This window comes from Acipenser ruthenus, chromosome 10 (genome assembly GCF_902713425.1).
Source record: "Acipenser ruthenus chromosome 10, fAciRut3.2 maternal haplotype, whole genome shotgun sequence".
Taxonomy (NCBI): domain Eukaryota; kingdom Metazoa; phylum Chordata; class Actinopteri; order Acipenseriformes; family Acipenseridae; genus Acipenser; species Acipenser ruthenus.
In genome coordinates, this window is record NC_081198.1 from 8,713,935 (window position 1) to 8,732,504 (window position 18,570).

The 18,570-nt window shown below is 37.3% G+C and overlaps 1 protein-coding gene across 4 annotated transcripts in view; it reads right to left on the minus strand.

Annotated features, from left to right (window-relative positions):
* LOC117409440 (astrotactin-1-like) overlaps positions 1–18,570 on the minus strand; it is a 156,562-nt gene that overhangs the window by 13,798 nt on the left and 124,194 nt on the right. For all 4 annotated transcript variants that reach the window (XM_034015524.3, XM_034015503.3, XM_034015492.3 and 1 more), the window contains exons 17-19: positions 10,670–10,938; positions 10,376–10,509; positions 9,641–9,792 (exon numbers count right to left, since the gene is read on the minus strand). In XM_034015524.3, coding sequence (XP_033871415.1) covers positions 9,641–9,792; positions 10,376–10,509; positions 10,670–10,938 — 555 coding nt within the window. The remainder of the gene's footprint in view (positions 1–9,640; positions 9,793–10,375; positions 10,510–10,669; positions 10,939–18,570) is intronic.

Consider the following 18,570-nt stretch of genomic DNA (forward strand, 5'->3'; position numbering starts at 1 on the left):
CTCCTTTCTTTTTCCAACATTTAATCTTTGATTTTGGCTGTGCAATTAGCAGTGAGGAGTGTCAATGGAATATGTCTTGCTGAATAATGATAATTATTCAGCTTTGTCTTGGTTTGTGTCTCAATTGAGTGAGTTTTGATTTTTTGGTGATTTGTCATGGAATATATAAAAATCACACATTTACATATTATATATGCCAGATTTATCTGGCTTGGTTTTCTAATAAAAGAGGTTTTTGAGTACACATTAATCTCATTTTAAAAAAGCCTAAAGGCCTATACACACTGGACATGATGCAATTTGTCCTGTGATAAAATGGTACTTTTGCTGCGACACTATCTTTCACACCAATGGCGACAGGCAAGCACGATGTGATGGGTGACTCTCCTGATTGGCCATTGGTCAGTTCCCTAGCTGCCGTATAACAAAATCGCACAAATAGACACAAATCCTATTTCTTTTGGCATTGCTTCAGTGTCGCTTCAGAGTTGCATCACAGGCAGTGTGAATAGTTTGTATCAATTTTAAAATACATATTTTTTTGTTGTGGAGCGGTGTTGTACTATACATGTGCTTGTCACATCACATCCGCTGTGAATAGGCCTTAAATTAACTAAACTACACATGTCGATAGCAGCATAACGGTAAAGACCACAGACAAAAAAAACAAAACAACAGGCCTGGTTTAATAACAAGCTGAAAGAATAAATTAAAACAGATAGGAAGAAATCCAAAACAACTATTTGTACACACCAAAACGAAATGTCGAAGAAATTACTTTATAATAGTAAATTGCATCAGCCAGATTTACTAAACCTATTTTTCTCTTTGACACTGGGACTTGAAAGAGACCTAAATCAGCCCCATTCATTTTCATCTGCAGCAGATCAAGATCAAAACTATACCCACCCCTTGTTATATCGCCCCTCGCTATACTGCGGATTCGGATATATCGCGGTCCTGGAGTTGGCTCCCCATTTTTACAGTCTAACCGCGTGCCTTAGCTGCAATATACATAGACAGTTTCACTTAGAATTACTGTTTTTTTTATTTTGTACTGCACATCACAAACTAAAATATACAGAACAATTAAAAACAAAGCATTAATATCGTACTGTTATCATATACACAAGCATTGCACAATAACACATAGCAAATTAAATATCTACTTGCTGAAGCAGTTTTTTAAGCAATGCACTAGCAAAAGTCACAGGGCAGTGACGTCAGCTCCCGAGCAACAAGCCTCCTATGTTGGGAATGGATTCTTTCAATGCAGCGGGTTTGTGCATTTCAGAAAGGAGATGAAATTGGAGATGAGAAGCAATTACCCTCCACAGTACGAATTAAAACGGTGTGCTGCTTTTTATAGAACAAATGAGAAAAAGCGGGTTGCATAGAGGATTTATATTGGACCCCGACAACCGCGATATATCGAGTGGGTGGTGTATTTCAATTTGAAATCTTTCAGAACCAGTTAGGATTGCAGGTACTGTGAAAGCATTATATTATAATGGAACTACTGGCGCAAGCTAATGAAAAAATGCTGTTACCTTTCATTGAATACAATATTCCTCCCTGGGTCACGCTATATTTTGCACAATATGGCAGATTGTATTTCTTAACAGAACTGGTCTGGATTTGTGTGTTAATGGAAAATCCAAGAAAACCTGTCATCATTATGGTAATTTCTGCTATTAAATCTCCCTTCGTGTGCGTGAATTATTTATTTTGCATTTTTGAAGAATGCCAGCTGAAAAAACAAATGTTGGTAGTTACCATGCATGACAAGGTGAAACTGCATAGTTCACTATATCCTTTTTTGGCAAGCAGATAACACATTAAATGACTTAAGGGAATGTTTATGGAATAGTCAAAGAACTGTCGTAGCTACTGAGGGAGTATTTACACATGACCATTATTATTAGTGAACACTGAAAGCAAGTGTTTGCGCTGGCCAACTGTAAATCATTCCTGAGGTTACCAGGAGATGCCATTTGATTTTTTTTTTTTTAATGTAGTGCTTTAGATATTAATTACTATGGTTCCATTTATTACTGCGGTATTAGCTAGGACAGATGTTGTGAGCTCAGCGCAGGTACAGTAGCCTACTTGGGTTGAAAGGTACTTGTGACAGAGAGCAAATTAATCCTAGTCAACAATCTCCCTCCCGACCTGTGAGGGCACAGTATAACAGGAACAGTGTGCCCCAGACTGAATGGTTTGACAGTTCATTCCAGGGTCAGTCGGAAGTTGGCCATCCAAAAAGGGGGCGAAGCCACAATACTAGAAGTCAGCACCTTACTGCGGTAGGTGATGTGTCAGTCATGGACTGGAGGAGACGTGATTGCACTCGCTACCAAAGGGGACGTGACTGAAGGTATATCAGGGAATATGACCGAGCGATCTGTTCCTTTGTTATGGTTGTGAAAGATCTGTAAAGGACGGTAAAAACTGAAAGTAACCATGAGTTTTTGTCGTGTCGTATCAGTCTGTCTATTAATTGTCACCCTTATTATTCATAGAAGACAAAATCTGGGAGTGGTCGCTATTTAGCCAGCATCAACCCCCAGACTGCACTGCACTACTGTTTCTCTGTTGCTGTATAATTCACCACTTCCACAAGGAGCACTCACTGTTGGGATTCGTGACCGTGTGTGTATAGTGTGTGTTATTATTATTTGGGGCCTGAACCCTGTGGTTTTGACTGGCTTTATACATCGCTGTGTATAGTCAGTCTTATTATTTAAAGCAACAAATAAAGCAAAGAGTTCCACACTTTACCAGAAGCCACTCAGAAACTTGCAGTCCTTTCTGTTTTATACCATAATAAGACTGGTTTTGTTTAATTTCTGTAAGTCACTTTGGATAAATGCCTGCTAAATAATAATAATAATAATAATAATAATAATAATAATAATAATAATAATAATAATAATAATAATAATAATAATAATAAAAAGCAAACCCAGTAGACCCAGGTCATTTACATTCTCCAAATATAGTTTAAACTGTAGGGACACACACTTTATTGTGCCTCAAAACCTGCTTGTACTTTGTCTTTAAAATGAATAACATCTACAAGTTCTGTTACAGTTCAGAAAGCAAAACTGAAAAATACAACAGATTTTTCCACATCTTGTTTTTTGTAATATTTATAGGAGCGCTCCAGTGTTCTTTCCATCACTTGACAGGTTAACACATTTGTGAAACACTATATAAAAAAACATTTAGGGATAACTTGCGTCCACTATAACATTGATTCAAGCCACTATATATTATGCCTGCTTAATTGTTTTAACATTTTCCTATTTAGTGCGCACTATTTGCTTCAAATTATTTTTATCCCTGCTGTCGAGTTTTCCTGTATAAAATACTAAGTGCTGTGAAGTGACACAGTGGGGTAAACAAAGCAGCAAGATTCTCCCAAATGTAAATCCTTAAGTTTTGGCAACGCTTCACTTTTCAGATCTACCCACCAGCAGTGCCAGAACACTGATGTATTGCATCTGTAAAATAAACATTTTTCTTTCTTTCTTCCTTTCCATTGTTCGTGGTTGTCAAAACATTAGTTCAAAGTGTTATATCTAGGCAAGGGGAAAGGCAGAAGCCTTTTTGTTTTGTTATGGTAACCCAATAAAAACCAAAATGTTTTAAAATGTATATTATAACAAGATTTCAGACATGAAAATAATAGGATAAAATATGCATTTTTTTTTAAATGTTACAATGCACACATGTAAATGCTGTTAATTTATTGGCATGATGTTCTTGCCTCTGAGGCTACAGCACAGCCATCTATAGCCAAAATGAGGAAGTTAAGGAGTGTATGGTAAAGTCACTCCCATATACCAGCTGAGAGGTGGTGAAAGGGGAATAGTGAGAGAAATAAAATGACATGACAAAAAAAGGGTGAATCAAATAAGAAATAAATAGCATGTGTTCTTCTCTGATCAGATTCTAGATAGTATATGTTCCTTCCAGAAATACTTATTGTATACATTATTATCCCTATACCTGAAACTTGATAAGCTACTGTAAAACCTCAGTGCCATCTGTGCTACATGTTCTACTTGATTCTCTAGGAAGTACCCAGGCCAAGGAGAATTTAGCCAGAGCAGAATGGTAGACTACAGAATTTAAACAAGAAACTTTAACATTTTAGCTTGGCCCATAAATATTGAGTATAGGACCTCACTACTTATACATTGCACACCACTGTATATTAATTGGACAACATTTCAAAATAATTATTTTAAAATACATTCTTAAACAGCAATCAGTTTGCAATGAACACACATAAAACTGGTAGCTCAAACTGGAATGAATTGAAATTTTTAAGGATCTGCATGCCTCTAATCACGATTCCTGATACAATTTAGATTTCTCCTATTCATGTTTCTGATTACCATATGTTTGATATTTGATAAAATCTTTTTGTGCTAGGACAGGGGTTTTCAACCTTTTTTTGAAACTGTACCCCTGATTTTTCAGCTAAAGTACCCTTAACAATGTTTGCTCACTGAATGGTACCACAGTTGCAATAAAAGGCAGAATAATCTGATTAACACATTTTTTCCACTGTTTATTTAATATATAATTTTTCACAACAGTCCGGTACTGACAAACTGCTGGTTTAAGATAGGATACCAAACAGTAGGCTTCATTCTTAAAACGTAATTACATGTCTTTGGATGCACATAATTACTATAGTCACACAATTATTGTTTTGAGATTCAGCTTTTATTAGGGAGTCCCTTGTTTAGAAAAATACAGGGTATTAATACTTGTGACAGGGTAGCCATCTGTTGTGTGGGTGCGTGCATTTGCTGCAGGCAGGAGATGGAGACAGAGGTTGAAGTTGATACGTCCCCCGCAGGCGAACAGGGTTTATTTACATAGCAACACAATGAACAGCTCATGTGACACTACCAGCCATTTATACTTCTTAAAAATCACTGATACAACAAGTTAAAAATAACAAAGATCGTGAGCAGCACAGAGTGCTCTTCAAAAGCAGTACAGAAACTGCGCAGAGTGGGCATCCACTCAATCAAAATCGCGCATGTGTATAGGTGGAAAATGTGGATTCTGTGTGGTTGTTTTTCATCTGCATTTCACTTTGAGTTGCTAAAAAACGATTAAATACATTTAGAGAATATGTAACATTAATTTATTTTACTTTCATTTTGATTTGTGCATTTGAGTCGTCCTGCATACCCCCTATGACCCTTAGAAGTACCCCCTGGGGTAAGCGTACCCCCGGTTGAAAACTTGATATGTGGACTTTGAGCTAAGCCTTGGATTCTGTTTTAAGGAACAGTACCTTTGATTTAAAGCATCTCCTAAAAAACATTCTAGAATAGGACATGTGGAGCTGACCAAGAGAATGTTTTATGATGTTATACCAACTACAGTACTCAATTGAATTCTCTGTTGTAAATGGCCCTATAATCTATACTGCAGTGCTGCAGTATAGAGTATATCTGTTATATACTGCACTATATAAAGGGTTTATAATTTTAGGTTGTAACCAACAAAACATCCTAGATGAACCAGAGAGAACTACTTATTAGTTGCCCTGACCATGGCGCAGTTTACTCTATCTTATTAGAGGTACTGTGCACTCTTATATGACGAGCAGTTCAGGATGCCTCAACAAATCAAAACTGCAGAAAAGTAGGCTACACTAAAAAAAATAAAAGCCCAGATAAACATTAAAATAAATAACTACTGAAAATGAGGAGCGCTTATTTAACTTTTGACTTCGCCCGTGTTTGTTTGAATCCTTTCTGAATATGCTGTAAGTTATTTTCAAATTGCTATATCAGAGTGCCCCCTTTGATTTTTACTGCCACAGGGGTATTTATCTCTCAATCTATAACTGTTTGCTACCATGATCCAGATCCATGTCAAACATGCTTGATTCAGTTGTATTTATTTTTAATACTTTATTATTTTTAAGGAAAAGAATCATTTGTAATTTAATCTTTAAAACACATGTATTTACTTTATAAAATCCCCTTAAAAGCACAGCTTGGGAACATAGGTGTCATCTTTAAAACTGACCTTATTTATTTAGCAGGAACCAGTTGTTCCTCTAAACCAGTTAAAACCAATGGAGATCACTCTACCGCAGTCAGCACCTGCCGTTTACTGCTGGTGGAATGAGATCACTCACAAAAATCTGGGAATTCCAGTCTTGAAGAATTACACTGTACATTTCTTCTTCAATGGGCATCTTCGGGTGCTTCTGCTGTGTTATGGGAACCCCACCAAACTCTGTCATGTTTCTGAGCCATACTCTAGGTAAAGCATTGAAGAGACCAGCACCCAGCACATGGTGTGACTCATCTGTTTATTCACTGGATGTCATGTCCCCCTAAATAAACCTTACCATTAGAGGGCATTAAAGTGCTCACATCAGCCTGGGCCTGGCAGCTGTTTTGTTTTCACAGAGAACCTGGCTGGGCCCAGATGACTGCAAACCAGACTTCCGATTCAGTCAGCTTCAACATCTGGGACGAGGGTATGATGTCAATTTGTGTGCCTGAATCACATTATGTTCTAGTTTAGTGCATAAGCAATCAGTTAGGAGGATTAATTATTAATTATGATACTTTGCACGGATCTATTAATATTGGTGTAATCAGTGCACCAACTCTGGAAATGAGTCTCAGACTTCCTTTCAGGTGCAGCAACCTGTGTTGGTGGCTTTCCATTTGAATATCCTTTTATTTATTTATTTATTTTTTTAACTTTAAAACACTACCGTTACAACCTGAGGTAGGAGTGCTGAGATTATATTGCTATACGCAAAATACATAAGCATTAGCAGGGGAAGGATCTCCAAGAGAATGTTTACATAAAGCCATCATATTTAACAGTGGTCTTAAAGAGTATTTGCCGTGGTCAAGTGTGTTGTAAAAAAAAACATCAGTAAATAAATCTCAACTCATAAACATACAGGTAGTGGACAAAAAAATAGAAACACCAATGTAAAGTCACTTAATAGGGCGTTGGGCCACTATGGTATCCCGCTCAGTGGAGTTCTCGGTGGACCGTTTTTGATGAAACTGGCTGCTCGCGCCCCAGGTTGAAATTTGTAGTCAATTGATCTGCAGTTGCTCGCCTGTTTTGCCTTGCACTTCGAATTAATGCACGGATATCACAATCCTGGAGTATGCGCTTCCGCCCACTGTTGCCCTTTGCTGATGATGTCTTTGCCTCGGAGTTCCATGTTGACATCACCTTAGACACCGTTGCTCGTGAAACATCAGCAAGTTGAGCTGTCTTGGTCACTGAAGCTCCTGCCAAACGGACCCCAACAATCACCCCTCTTTCAAAGTCACTGAGGTCTCCTCTTGCAGCCATGCTAGCCATAATTATAGGCAACCAGGCCTGTCCAGAATTTTTATACATGACCCTAAGCATGCTGGGATGTTATTTGCTTAATTAACACATGAGCCACACCTGTGTGGAAGCCCTTGCTTTCAATATACTTGGTGTCCCTCATTTACCCAGGTGTTTCCATTTTTTGTCCACTACTTGTAATTTACAAGAGCATTGAATGTGATAGATTTCAATCAAAAAAGAGCACAGTTCAATAGCAGTAATGTATTTTACACAAATGTAAACTCGACAAACCCTTACAGGATATTGACTGTGCAAAAGAAAACTGCAACAGCTAGTCACAGCCGTTAACATTCAAATTTAGAACACAACAGCACCATCAAATAACCCAAACTTTGATTTTCACACTGAAAAATTGTTATATTTAATCTTCATAAACTTCACACGAGTCCCTTCACACGAGCAACTCTAATCTGAAGGTTATTTCAAACAATGGCACTCACACTGTAAACATTGTAAAAAAAGCAGAAAAAAAAAAAAAGCAGAACGGCAGTTTTACTAAGTATTTAAATTATTCATGTACATTTGACTCCCAGGACGACACGGTATAAAACAAGTTTCAATTGGGAAGGAAGCAACAGCTTTCATGTGCCTGTTTCATCTGCTGTAGTGCAGCGCACAGAAAGCTATGAATCTATTGAAAATGTAGTAAACAGATACCAAGGAATTATAGGGTAGTGTAAAATCAACACGATTTTGGAACACTAAAGCTTACGCCACCTATACCGTCAACAACAACTGCAATAAATTAGCGATTACGAATTATCTTTAAAGCAGGGATACATGTAGAGAAGTGTTCCTTTTGATTGGTTGAGTCTCTTTTAAAAGCTCAGGTTTAAACTTAATTCTTTCCTTTGCTCTGGTTTAATTATTTATTATTCATGGTCCTTTGGTACCACCTTGTGGTTACATTTTGTAGGGCAGAAAAAAGGGGGGAGAAATCTACATATAAAAATATTGATCAGAGGAAAATAGTAATGATTTGTAGGAAAATAGGCATATGAAAAAGTTTTAGATGGTTTTATTGGTAACAGTGTATATCAAATCAAAATATAACATACCAAAGGAATTGCATTCCTTTCACAGTTATTTCAAATAAGACCTGTTCTGAAAAAGACTAAAATATACACACATTAGGAAAAGCTTAAAAGATAAAGAAAAAAAGAAAAAGCACAGTCACGTTTCTGCTAGAAGACCAGGCTTCCTATAAGGGGAAAGTTCATATACATTGATATTCTCTCTCGACACACTCTTTGATCATTGCATGTATAATGGTACAGTTTAAAGTTTCCTATCTATCTTTTACTTATAATATGTTTTGTTTTGGCAGGGCAAGTTCCATACCCCACAGTGTTCACATAAAGTTTTATAAAAAATTCTACTGCTTAGTTTTCACCAGCATATCTCTTTCTATCGGCCTATTTCAATCTATAGTGTCTACTCAGTATATGCAAATTAAAAAAAAAACAAAAAAAAAACGTTTCTGTACGTTTTGAACAGACGAGTCTCTAATGTATATTGATGTCAAAGAAACTTTCCCAGAGGCTGGGGCATTTTGCACCCTCCAAGTATCCCCTAGAATGAGCTATAACAAGGTACAGCTTTTATGAGCAGCCTAAAGTAATTGTAACTAATTTACAAGACATCTGAAAATCTCTGTAAAGAATGAATGGGGCCAGCAACACAAATGAGAAAGCACAGTTAATATGCTAGCATACGCAGTCTGTGCCAACAGCTCATTAAATGATGCAGATGATGAAAAACGAGCAAGGACATCAGAGGTTCCTCAAGCCTCCTTGAGTCAGACACAGAGCCCAGCTCCTCTGACACATTGAAACAATGTAGCACAATTAGGTCTGTCATTTACAAACCAAAATATTTTATGTAAATGGACAACCGTTAAGAAGATTTTAAAGCTTCCCTCTCCCTCCATCCATCCCCCCCCCCTCTCTCAAGGAAATACAATACAATAACACATACAATGTACAATGTACCCAAAGGGCACTAATCTGTGGGAACATTGACATTCTGTTTATTACAAAAACCACAATCACAATGAAGGCTCATTAGGATCAATGTTAAACAACAACATCCTAAATCAGCAGTGATTCAGGTTGCAACATCTACATTTTTTTGCAAATTTTAGTGCACTGCAAAGTTATGTGTGTGGGCCTCACGTTCACTGAATCACTTAACAGCAAAAGAACAAACACGATATTAACAAGGTTACCTGTCTCCACCTTCGAATGGTCTGTCCTCTCCGTCACCTTCTCCTGGCTAATGAGGTAGTCAACAATCCTCACCCCAATTGGTGGTTCTGTGTGCTCCCATTCCAAGACAACCAATGAGCTGCTTGGTTCATAGGCATGAGATAACCTTAACCTGGAAACATGAGAACAAGAAATCATTAATTATATTTTTTTTTTGGTGAGTTTTAGAAATGTTGAGACAAATCCAGGTGATGCAAAACTTCTGGCCATAGCTGTACAGACTATGGGGCTCCTGCTCTCATGGAAGATAAAGCTGCTGAAAGGTACACTGGGGGCCTTGTCAAATTACATTCTAAACTACATGTAAACCAGCTTTATCAAATGCAGTCCATCTTTTAGCACTAAAAAAATACTATGACAGTAATGTGAAAAAAAACAAAAAAACCTCACTGCACGCAAACCTTCTGGCAGCTTCAACAGTGATAAGCCACTAGATTGGATTTAATCTAGTACTTTAATGACTTACATATGTTATTCATTTTTACAGGTTCTTGTAATTAATAAAAAGATGTTTGTACGCTACAGCAATGTTCATTTTCCGCATTGATACTGAATGTCACGGGGGGTAATCAGTAATGGGTACAGCAGCAGACATTAAAGTGCATGTCTATGCCAACAGAATAGCAACACAATTAAATACATTTGTTAACTCTTTATAGTTACACCTTAAAGACACAGACAAGGATGCTACATACACAGGGTGTGGAAGGGCTGCACAGGTAGGAAGTCCGTCTGCTCCAAAAGCACTGGAGTCACACCTGCACCAGTCATCGATGACTTCACCACTTCCTGAGCACCACAGCATGCTCATCATGGCTTTCTGCAGTGCCTGCAATAAATACATTGGGAATTGAATCATGTATTTTTACTTTTTATTAGCAATTGTTTCCAATAAGCTGTTTGGCATTTTACAGTTGTACTAGCTTGCATTCAATCCTATAAGTAACTTATAGCCAGAGTCTAAGAAGGTTCTTACTGTACTTCCTTACCCTCTGGGTTTCGTTGTTGGAGACCAGCTCATACAGAGGTGCTGCCTTGGTGATCTGGAGCAGCACTGGCTCCATGGAGCGTCCTGACCCAGGGTTCATGTGACACAAGTGACAGGTCGAGGGGCACTGACCCTGACTTCCACAGTCCATCCGGACACCTGCCGCCATTCTCTTGGCACCCGAGTCCAATAGGCTGGCAATATATGCTGGGAAAGTGAGCGTCTTGGGTTCCTTTTCTCGTTCTTCAGATTCATCAGAAGGAGAATTCCCTGCATAGGTAAGACAATTTAAGTTTTCTGCAACTTGTGTTTTTTTTTTTTCTTTTTTTTTTTTTTTGGGTTGGTTGTTTTTTGTACACTTTCTGAAGGTAAAAACAAAATCCCTCAAACGCTAACCATTTTTGACATAGCTGTGTGTCCACAACCAAGTAGGTACACATGTTTTATATCTGCATAGACTTCTGCATCTTCTGCACCATGTTTTTTAAGTATTACGTTTTCCCTAGTTACAATAGTTTAAAAAGGACCAGGTTTGCAGTCACTGAGATAAATAATTCCTGATTAAGCAGAATACACTGGGGATATTAAGAATAGATTTGGGGGTTAAGGGGTTAAACTTTTTTTTTTTTTTTAACACATTACAGTAAACTTTACAATAACATTAGCTAATGAATCTCAGTGTGTGCATTTGCAAAGTGACTTGTGAGCTTGTGCCATTAAATAAACATTGTTATTATTCATACATTAGCACTTGGCACATGCTGCTGTGCTTGACAGAGACATTTTAAAAGCTCAGAAAGCTTGACTTTGAAAACCCTGCTTCTGATGGTGGCTCTAATGCAACTGGAAAGTAGACAAACCATTTTGTACATCTATAGTATTGTACTTTGGAAATACTGTTCTGTCCTTTTCAGAAATCATCCCAAAAATATACTACTGTATGTAATTGCATTCTTAACACTTGTAGTTATTATTTTTGTATTTGCTTTATTTTATTTTTTTAATTTAAATAAACCACTGACTACACTACTCATAGTGTTTGCATTTAAAATATATGCTTCTATATGACCCTCTTTATGTGCAGTGCATGTTTCATGCAAACAGTAGTTCTATGAACACCTAACAAACTGTTCCATTAAATGGACAGCCACGAAATACTTGTCACACTGGCGTACTAAACCATGGGTCGTAAAAGCTAGGGTAGTTATGTGAGCAATGAAGCTTTGTAAATTATCAGTTGTTAAATGTAGTGCAACATCTGGTAGAAACTCACTGCCAGGCTGAGGTTGAAGGGTGTTAATCTCAATGCTTCCTGCACATGAAGCTGCAGATTCATTGCTTAGGTCTGGACAGTCAGCGGTCTCTGCAGATTTTGTTTGATAAATGGTTATGGGACGATGCTGGGTGCTACATTTTACAGATGGATGGCAAACTACAAATTATAATTCATCCTTACTTTTGTCTTCTGTCAATCTACACTATGGGGAAAGCTGACCTGTTGTCCTTTGAAAAAAGCTACAATGTTTAGACTTATTATCTTCTGCTCTTTTTACAAAGTGGTGTCATCAACAAAGGCTCTTATTCTCAATGACACCATGTTTTTTTTTTTTTTGTTGTAATACTAACCTACCCGAGTACTGTTGTATGTACACAAGCTCCCTCTTACATGTGTCCCAAGTTATTTAGCAAATGATCTTTTAGTGTTTCCTCCTTTTTACTATATTCAAGGTATTCAAAACTAATTTTAGCATCAGTGAACCCATGAGATGTGTCCAAAACAATGTAGTATTGAAAGCTGGCACTGTTCCTGAATTCACTCTCCAACAGCTCCATAATTGTAGGCAATGGAGTGGGAAACACACCAAGTTCATTGGTATAAAGCAAACCAAAGGAGAACAAGATAATGTTATAACGATAAACTAGCTGTGACTTGAGCAAACAGCTTATTTAATTTACTTAATCGTGTGATCTATTTGGATGAAAAGTAATCACATTCTGGGCCAATGCCATGTAAAAGTAATACCCAGCTTAACAAACCATTCCCAAGATATAACTATTCTGTTTCCATGGTCTATCCAGCCTGTCAGCCAATCAGTTACAGTTGTACCTTTTGGTTTCAATTTGGAAACGTGTTGATTACACCAATGCTGAAAGAATGAAAGTAGTGTATTGCTCTTATTAAATAAAGAGGCACTTTTGATCACTAGATGGCACTGATCAACCACAAACCTTTTTTAAACTCTACATTTTTCTAGAGGAATGTACCTGTTAAGATGGCACAAACTAACACTGCCTGTCAGAAAAAGGTATCATGCTATCCATCATTTGGTAGCTGGAACACTTACTCCATTAGAGTCAGAGGATTGCCCAAGAGAAAAATAATATTAACATGGCACTGATGGGTGCAGAGCTGCACAGCATACCTCTTATTAAAAAGGGCAGCATAGTAAAACCAAGGTCAATGGCAGTTTTGTATTTCCATGCCTGCTTCATGCCATACAATGATTTCAGTTGACAGTTACAGAGTTAAGCTATTGCATTACACCCTGTTAGCCTAGGATTACTGTAATACCACTGTAAGTATCATCAATCATAATAATTTCCATAATTTCTTTACTGATTAATTATATCAAGGGCAGACTCCATTTCCTAACACCTATTCATATATTGTAGGGTGTTGCATTTTTTAGATGGGATATGAAACATAGTTGAAATGCTTTCCCTCAGTTCCAGGAAGGAATGTAATTTAATTTATTAAAGCAAATTCCAGACATGAAAAAATACCGAAATAAAAAATGTAAATGCAATTACTTTAGCTAAAAACATGGCGTGAAATATTTATTTCCAAGTTCCAATAGCACTTAATCTTCCAATCTGCGGTTGATTAATCTCGGAACTTTCAGCTGCTTCTTTTAATGCTAACTGACAGCTCCTTCATTCTATAAATGCAAACTCTGATTTCCAGGGACACCCCATGTACTAAAGCCAGAGATTAAATTAGAGATGCTTGAATTCCAGTTGGTTTAAACTGAACTTGTTTTTGCATATTGTATACAAACATGCACATTGTATCTTTTAAATTACTTAAATCTAGATTCACACATCATTTTACATGATGTATAAGAAAAAATATAATACAGTGAGACATGCTTGCTTATATCACGCAAGCCCAGTGATCTGTCATTAAAAGTACCAAACAACAAAATCTGTAATTGTGTACAATTATTCATTAATAACAGAGCATTAAATACCAAAACCACCTGTTATGTTTGTTGCAGCTGTAGTTTTTAAAAGCTGCTATAATTACTGTACCGTACAGCACTATAATTATAATGTTTTCCTAGAGTAAAATGGAATTACTGTAGCTTAGCAGCCATTAAAAAAATACCACATACCATAAAACTATGATAAATATGTGCAGTTATTTAATGATCATGCTACTTAAAAATGTGTGTATATAGTTATGGAAAGCACAGAGCTTGGAGCTCAGACATCAACACCCTAAAACTCGTATGGGATCATCTTTACTAATAACTTGTTCTATTAAACTATGAAAAAATGCACAGTCACAACCTTACATCCAGCATTGGTTGTTATTCACACTTTGCAGCATTATAAACTTTTGGTTGGGTGAAAAAACCCTCAAAACATGTTAAGATTTGGATTGGGGAAATCTGTATTTATCGGGGAGGTAGCTGGTCTTTGAAAAGGTTCAGGATCCCACCTGAGAGCTGTGATTGAGTTAGATGTTTAAAAAGAGAGTAGAACGTTATATGTTTGAAACTTGCATTGCACATATGCATGAACTTATATTTAAAAAAAACAAAAAAACATGACTAGATTGTTTTATTTAACTATAAACATATTTTATTGTGTTGTACTGCATGAAAACTACTGCATTTCAAATGTGTCAAAAAGTATTTAGGTATGGTGTGTGTTTTCTGTCTAGTCCTGTCTGAAATCTGATGGAACACATAGGGACTGGACGCTGAATACTACCAGAAAGAAAAACAGCTGCAAAATGTATCAGCTGAGGAAATAGTAACGGTGAACAAGACTGTCATCCAAAAGCTTGGTGAATATGCTTAAGAAAGTTCAAACAGTGTAAAATATTAAGAAAATCTGCACAATAATGGCAAAGTTAACTGTGCCTCACTAATGAGAATGACCCCACAAATGTGTTCCAATTACTATGACTTTGTTCTCGCCTTTCGAGGTACTCCTGCCTATAAATTAGCTAGCATATAAGTGGAGAGGCTGACCGTAGGGAAGCCATGGGCAGGAGGGCAGTATAGCTGCCCTACCCTGTTAGACAAAGTCAAAAGCAAGCGGAGGCTGGGGAGAAGGAGGCGAACTCAGCACAGCAGGGACGTAATGGATTAAGATATAAATGCTGATCATTTGGACACATTGTTTTATCGAAGCACAAATAAGATACTATCTATTCTATTGACGATTTGATCTGGCATAGGAAGTGCCTAAAATATGCTTGATGTTAACGTGATTTGATCTAGTTAAAGTGAGTTCCCTGCCAGAACCACTGCTTTGCTTAATTACCGACAATTGTATTTTGAAAGTAAGATAAATTTTGACTATGTGACATGGAACTGCTGCCCTCTTAAACGAGTACGACAAATCACCCCAATTAAAACACAATCCTAGAACACTTACAGTATTCTGTCTGTATGTGATGGACAATGGGGTTGTTCACTTAACTCGGGGGTGGGGTGGGGGGGGTGGTTAAGAGTCTGTCAGTGACAAAAAAAATTAAGAGTGTTCCCCCGTATTCACAGCACAAATTAAGATGTAAAGCAGGCTTTTGGGGAAAGGCAAGGTACTGCATAATACATTTTGAAATTCTGCACGTGCCACGTTGCTAACCTTGTTACTGAAAAGCAATGGCATAAATCAGTGGGAAGGAAATATCTGTAATTAAGATGATAAAATGTGTCCCCTTAATTACTGTCTGACATCTGAGCGGCTCATTAAGCCAAGCATAGAGTAAAAAGGCAATTAATATCTATCAGCAAAAACAGATATGATAGAACATTAACTGTCAACGTTTCTATTGAGACCTTGCTGCTTCTACACAGTGGGAATGGGAATTCCTATAATTTGAAGTTATTTATACAGGGACGTTGCTGAAGTATATACCCCTTTGTTTCCAAAAAAAGGTCTTGCTTGTTTCTAAAGAGTTACTTGTTTCTAGAGATCAACCTGCAAGCAGACATGTGTGATTGAAATTATATTATAAATTGAATAATTGGTGAGAGTATGAACATGCACAGACTTGAAAGGTTAAAAATAGCACATTGCGCATTTTATCCACCTTGAAAAAAAAAAAAAAAAAACAATAAGTGCAATATGTTCTTGACAGCCCATCCTTTGAGTGGATGGCCTCAGGCCGGGAACACACAAGGGCAGAGTTTGCTGACGCAGTCCCTGGTACTCTGGGTAAAGGTGCTCAGGTAGGAGTGATGGAGGATATCTGTGCCAGTGCTGACCTATTAACCCTGAGAGTGTCAGCAGCTTTTCATCTCTGTCGTACTGCAACTTAACAGGTTAGAAAAAGTATATTAATTTTGGCCACAATCAATGACGTGTCAAGCTTAAATATAGATATATATATTTTTCAGTGACTGAACGATAGGGGGTAAAGGTTATCAAGTACATTTTACATTCAGTGCTAAAACTAACAAGGCCTGTGATGTGGTGCTATCTAACCTTGTTTCTTTTTCATTGTCTATCTTGATGTTCGTCAATGCAGTTAATGAGTTCCAATGGAGCCAGTACAAAGGGGTGATTAGATTGCCAGTACTGATTTATTTGTGTATTCAGCATGCTGCAATTCTCTAATGATACATTCTTGTCGAGTTGTAACTTGCTGCAAGGATATTACTGTCATCTCTAGAATTCAGCCGTGTTCCGGAATCACTCTGATCTTTAGCCTGCACTGTTACATGTTTCCATTTCCCCTTGAAATGCGCCTGCAGGCTTCACTACATAGGTTACTTGTATTGGTTTAGCTTGTTGAGGGTGGATGTTATTTGCTGTAATCAAAACAATTCTACACGAAAGATATCTGACTGAAAGCCCAAAGGGTTTACATAAGTGCAGTTCAGTAGTCTATGTCTGTTATTATACAGATTGCATGCCCAGACCACAAATACAAATCTTTTTTAGTGCTCTCCTTTTCATACAGTTTACAGCATAAAACTCACAATCAAGCCTAATTTAACACAATTGGATATTTCTGCTGAGGAGAGGCCAAGGACTAAATTAGCAAGTGCTGTTTTTCAAATCAAGATTGATTTCTGTTGCTTTTTAGAGACTCTACGGTTGCTCCTGCCAGTTGTCAGTCCTTCACTAACACATAATTTACAACTGATAATAGTTTTCTGCCACGTTCCCCATGTAGGAACATGTTCCTTTTTTTGAATTTCCACTTTTTTCAGCATTACTGGACACACCATATTAACTTCTATAAAGTAAATATTTATTATGTGTGTTGTAACAGGGGTGTACTGTTACGTGTGGGTATCCGCTGAGAGAACAAGAGAGACAGAGGATTTGACGTTGAAACGCCACTCAGGCATCCAGGGTTTATTAATTTACCAGCATTCAGGTGCAGTAGTATGTGGCCACCACTAGGGTACCAATACTAGTATCCCTAGTGCAGAAGGACAACCACACAGGTGTACATAATACAAAATATAAGATAAAAACACTGCACAAAAACTAGAATGTAAAAGGTGGCCAAGCGCTACTCCCAATAAAAGGTCCCGCTTCAGGAACCTTTTCCCTGAATAATTTAGTAAATTTGGGAGGGATTAAAATCCCCTAAATTAATCCCTACCCTAACATTTTAGCAATTACCCTGGTTTCACATGCGGTGATAATCCTTAGCTCACACTAGTTCCACACACAGTCGTGAGGGTTTTCCTCTCCAGGCTTGCAGAAAACAAAAGCACAGAACCAACCAACCACTCCACCTGCCCACAAACAAACAAATAACCAAAGAAGCCTCTTTTTAAAAGGCAGATGACCAGGGTTAATTGTTGTCAATTGTTCAATTCACACCTGGCCACCTGCTGGACATTCATTTCAATTAAGCAAATCAAAAGACATTTATTTTTTAATTACAAACAAAACCATACTATTTACAGGGGCAGGCCTCAGCCCTGCCACATATGTGTATAAAGTATTTAATGTGTTCAAATCAAACAGATTGGGATGCCTGCATTGTTTACTATAATGAATGATACACAATACACTTTACGGTAGATACAAAAAAAGGTTTATTCTTTAAAAAAATTTTTAAAAGGGACACTTTTTTTTCTTGTATTCAGAAAACGGTCGTGTTTCTATTGTTCCAATATTCTAATTTAGGACCTGTTATGCAATACTAATAAAATAATTAGTAGCAATTGATGGAAACCATAAGACAGCAATTCCCTGTGTAGATGGTTTGCATCTCTCTTACTGTCTGCCCAGTGGAAAAGGAGCTGTCAGTACTCCTTTTCCCAGAGAACACTCCTGCAGTTTCTGTGGTGGAATGGTGCCAATTACACCTGTCAGTTTCCCCCCCACACTGCTTCAATCCACCCTCTCGACAGTCCTGTCCTTGTGAGTTAACCGACAAATTCAAAATAATAATAATAATAATAATAATAATAATAATAATAATAATAATAATAATAATAATAATAATAATGCTTTAATGTATTTTAATACTATTTGTTGTAGTCTTAATATACACTGACAGGTTAACTACATGGCCATCTATTTGAACGTCCAGTATGAGATAGTTTAAGTGTGGGAATTTGACAGACAGTTTGAATATCATACTTAATTGGTGTTTGGTGAAATCCCCCAGGTATGACAATGACTGACTGGGAAACA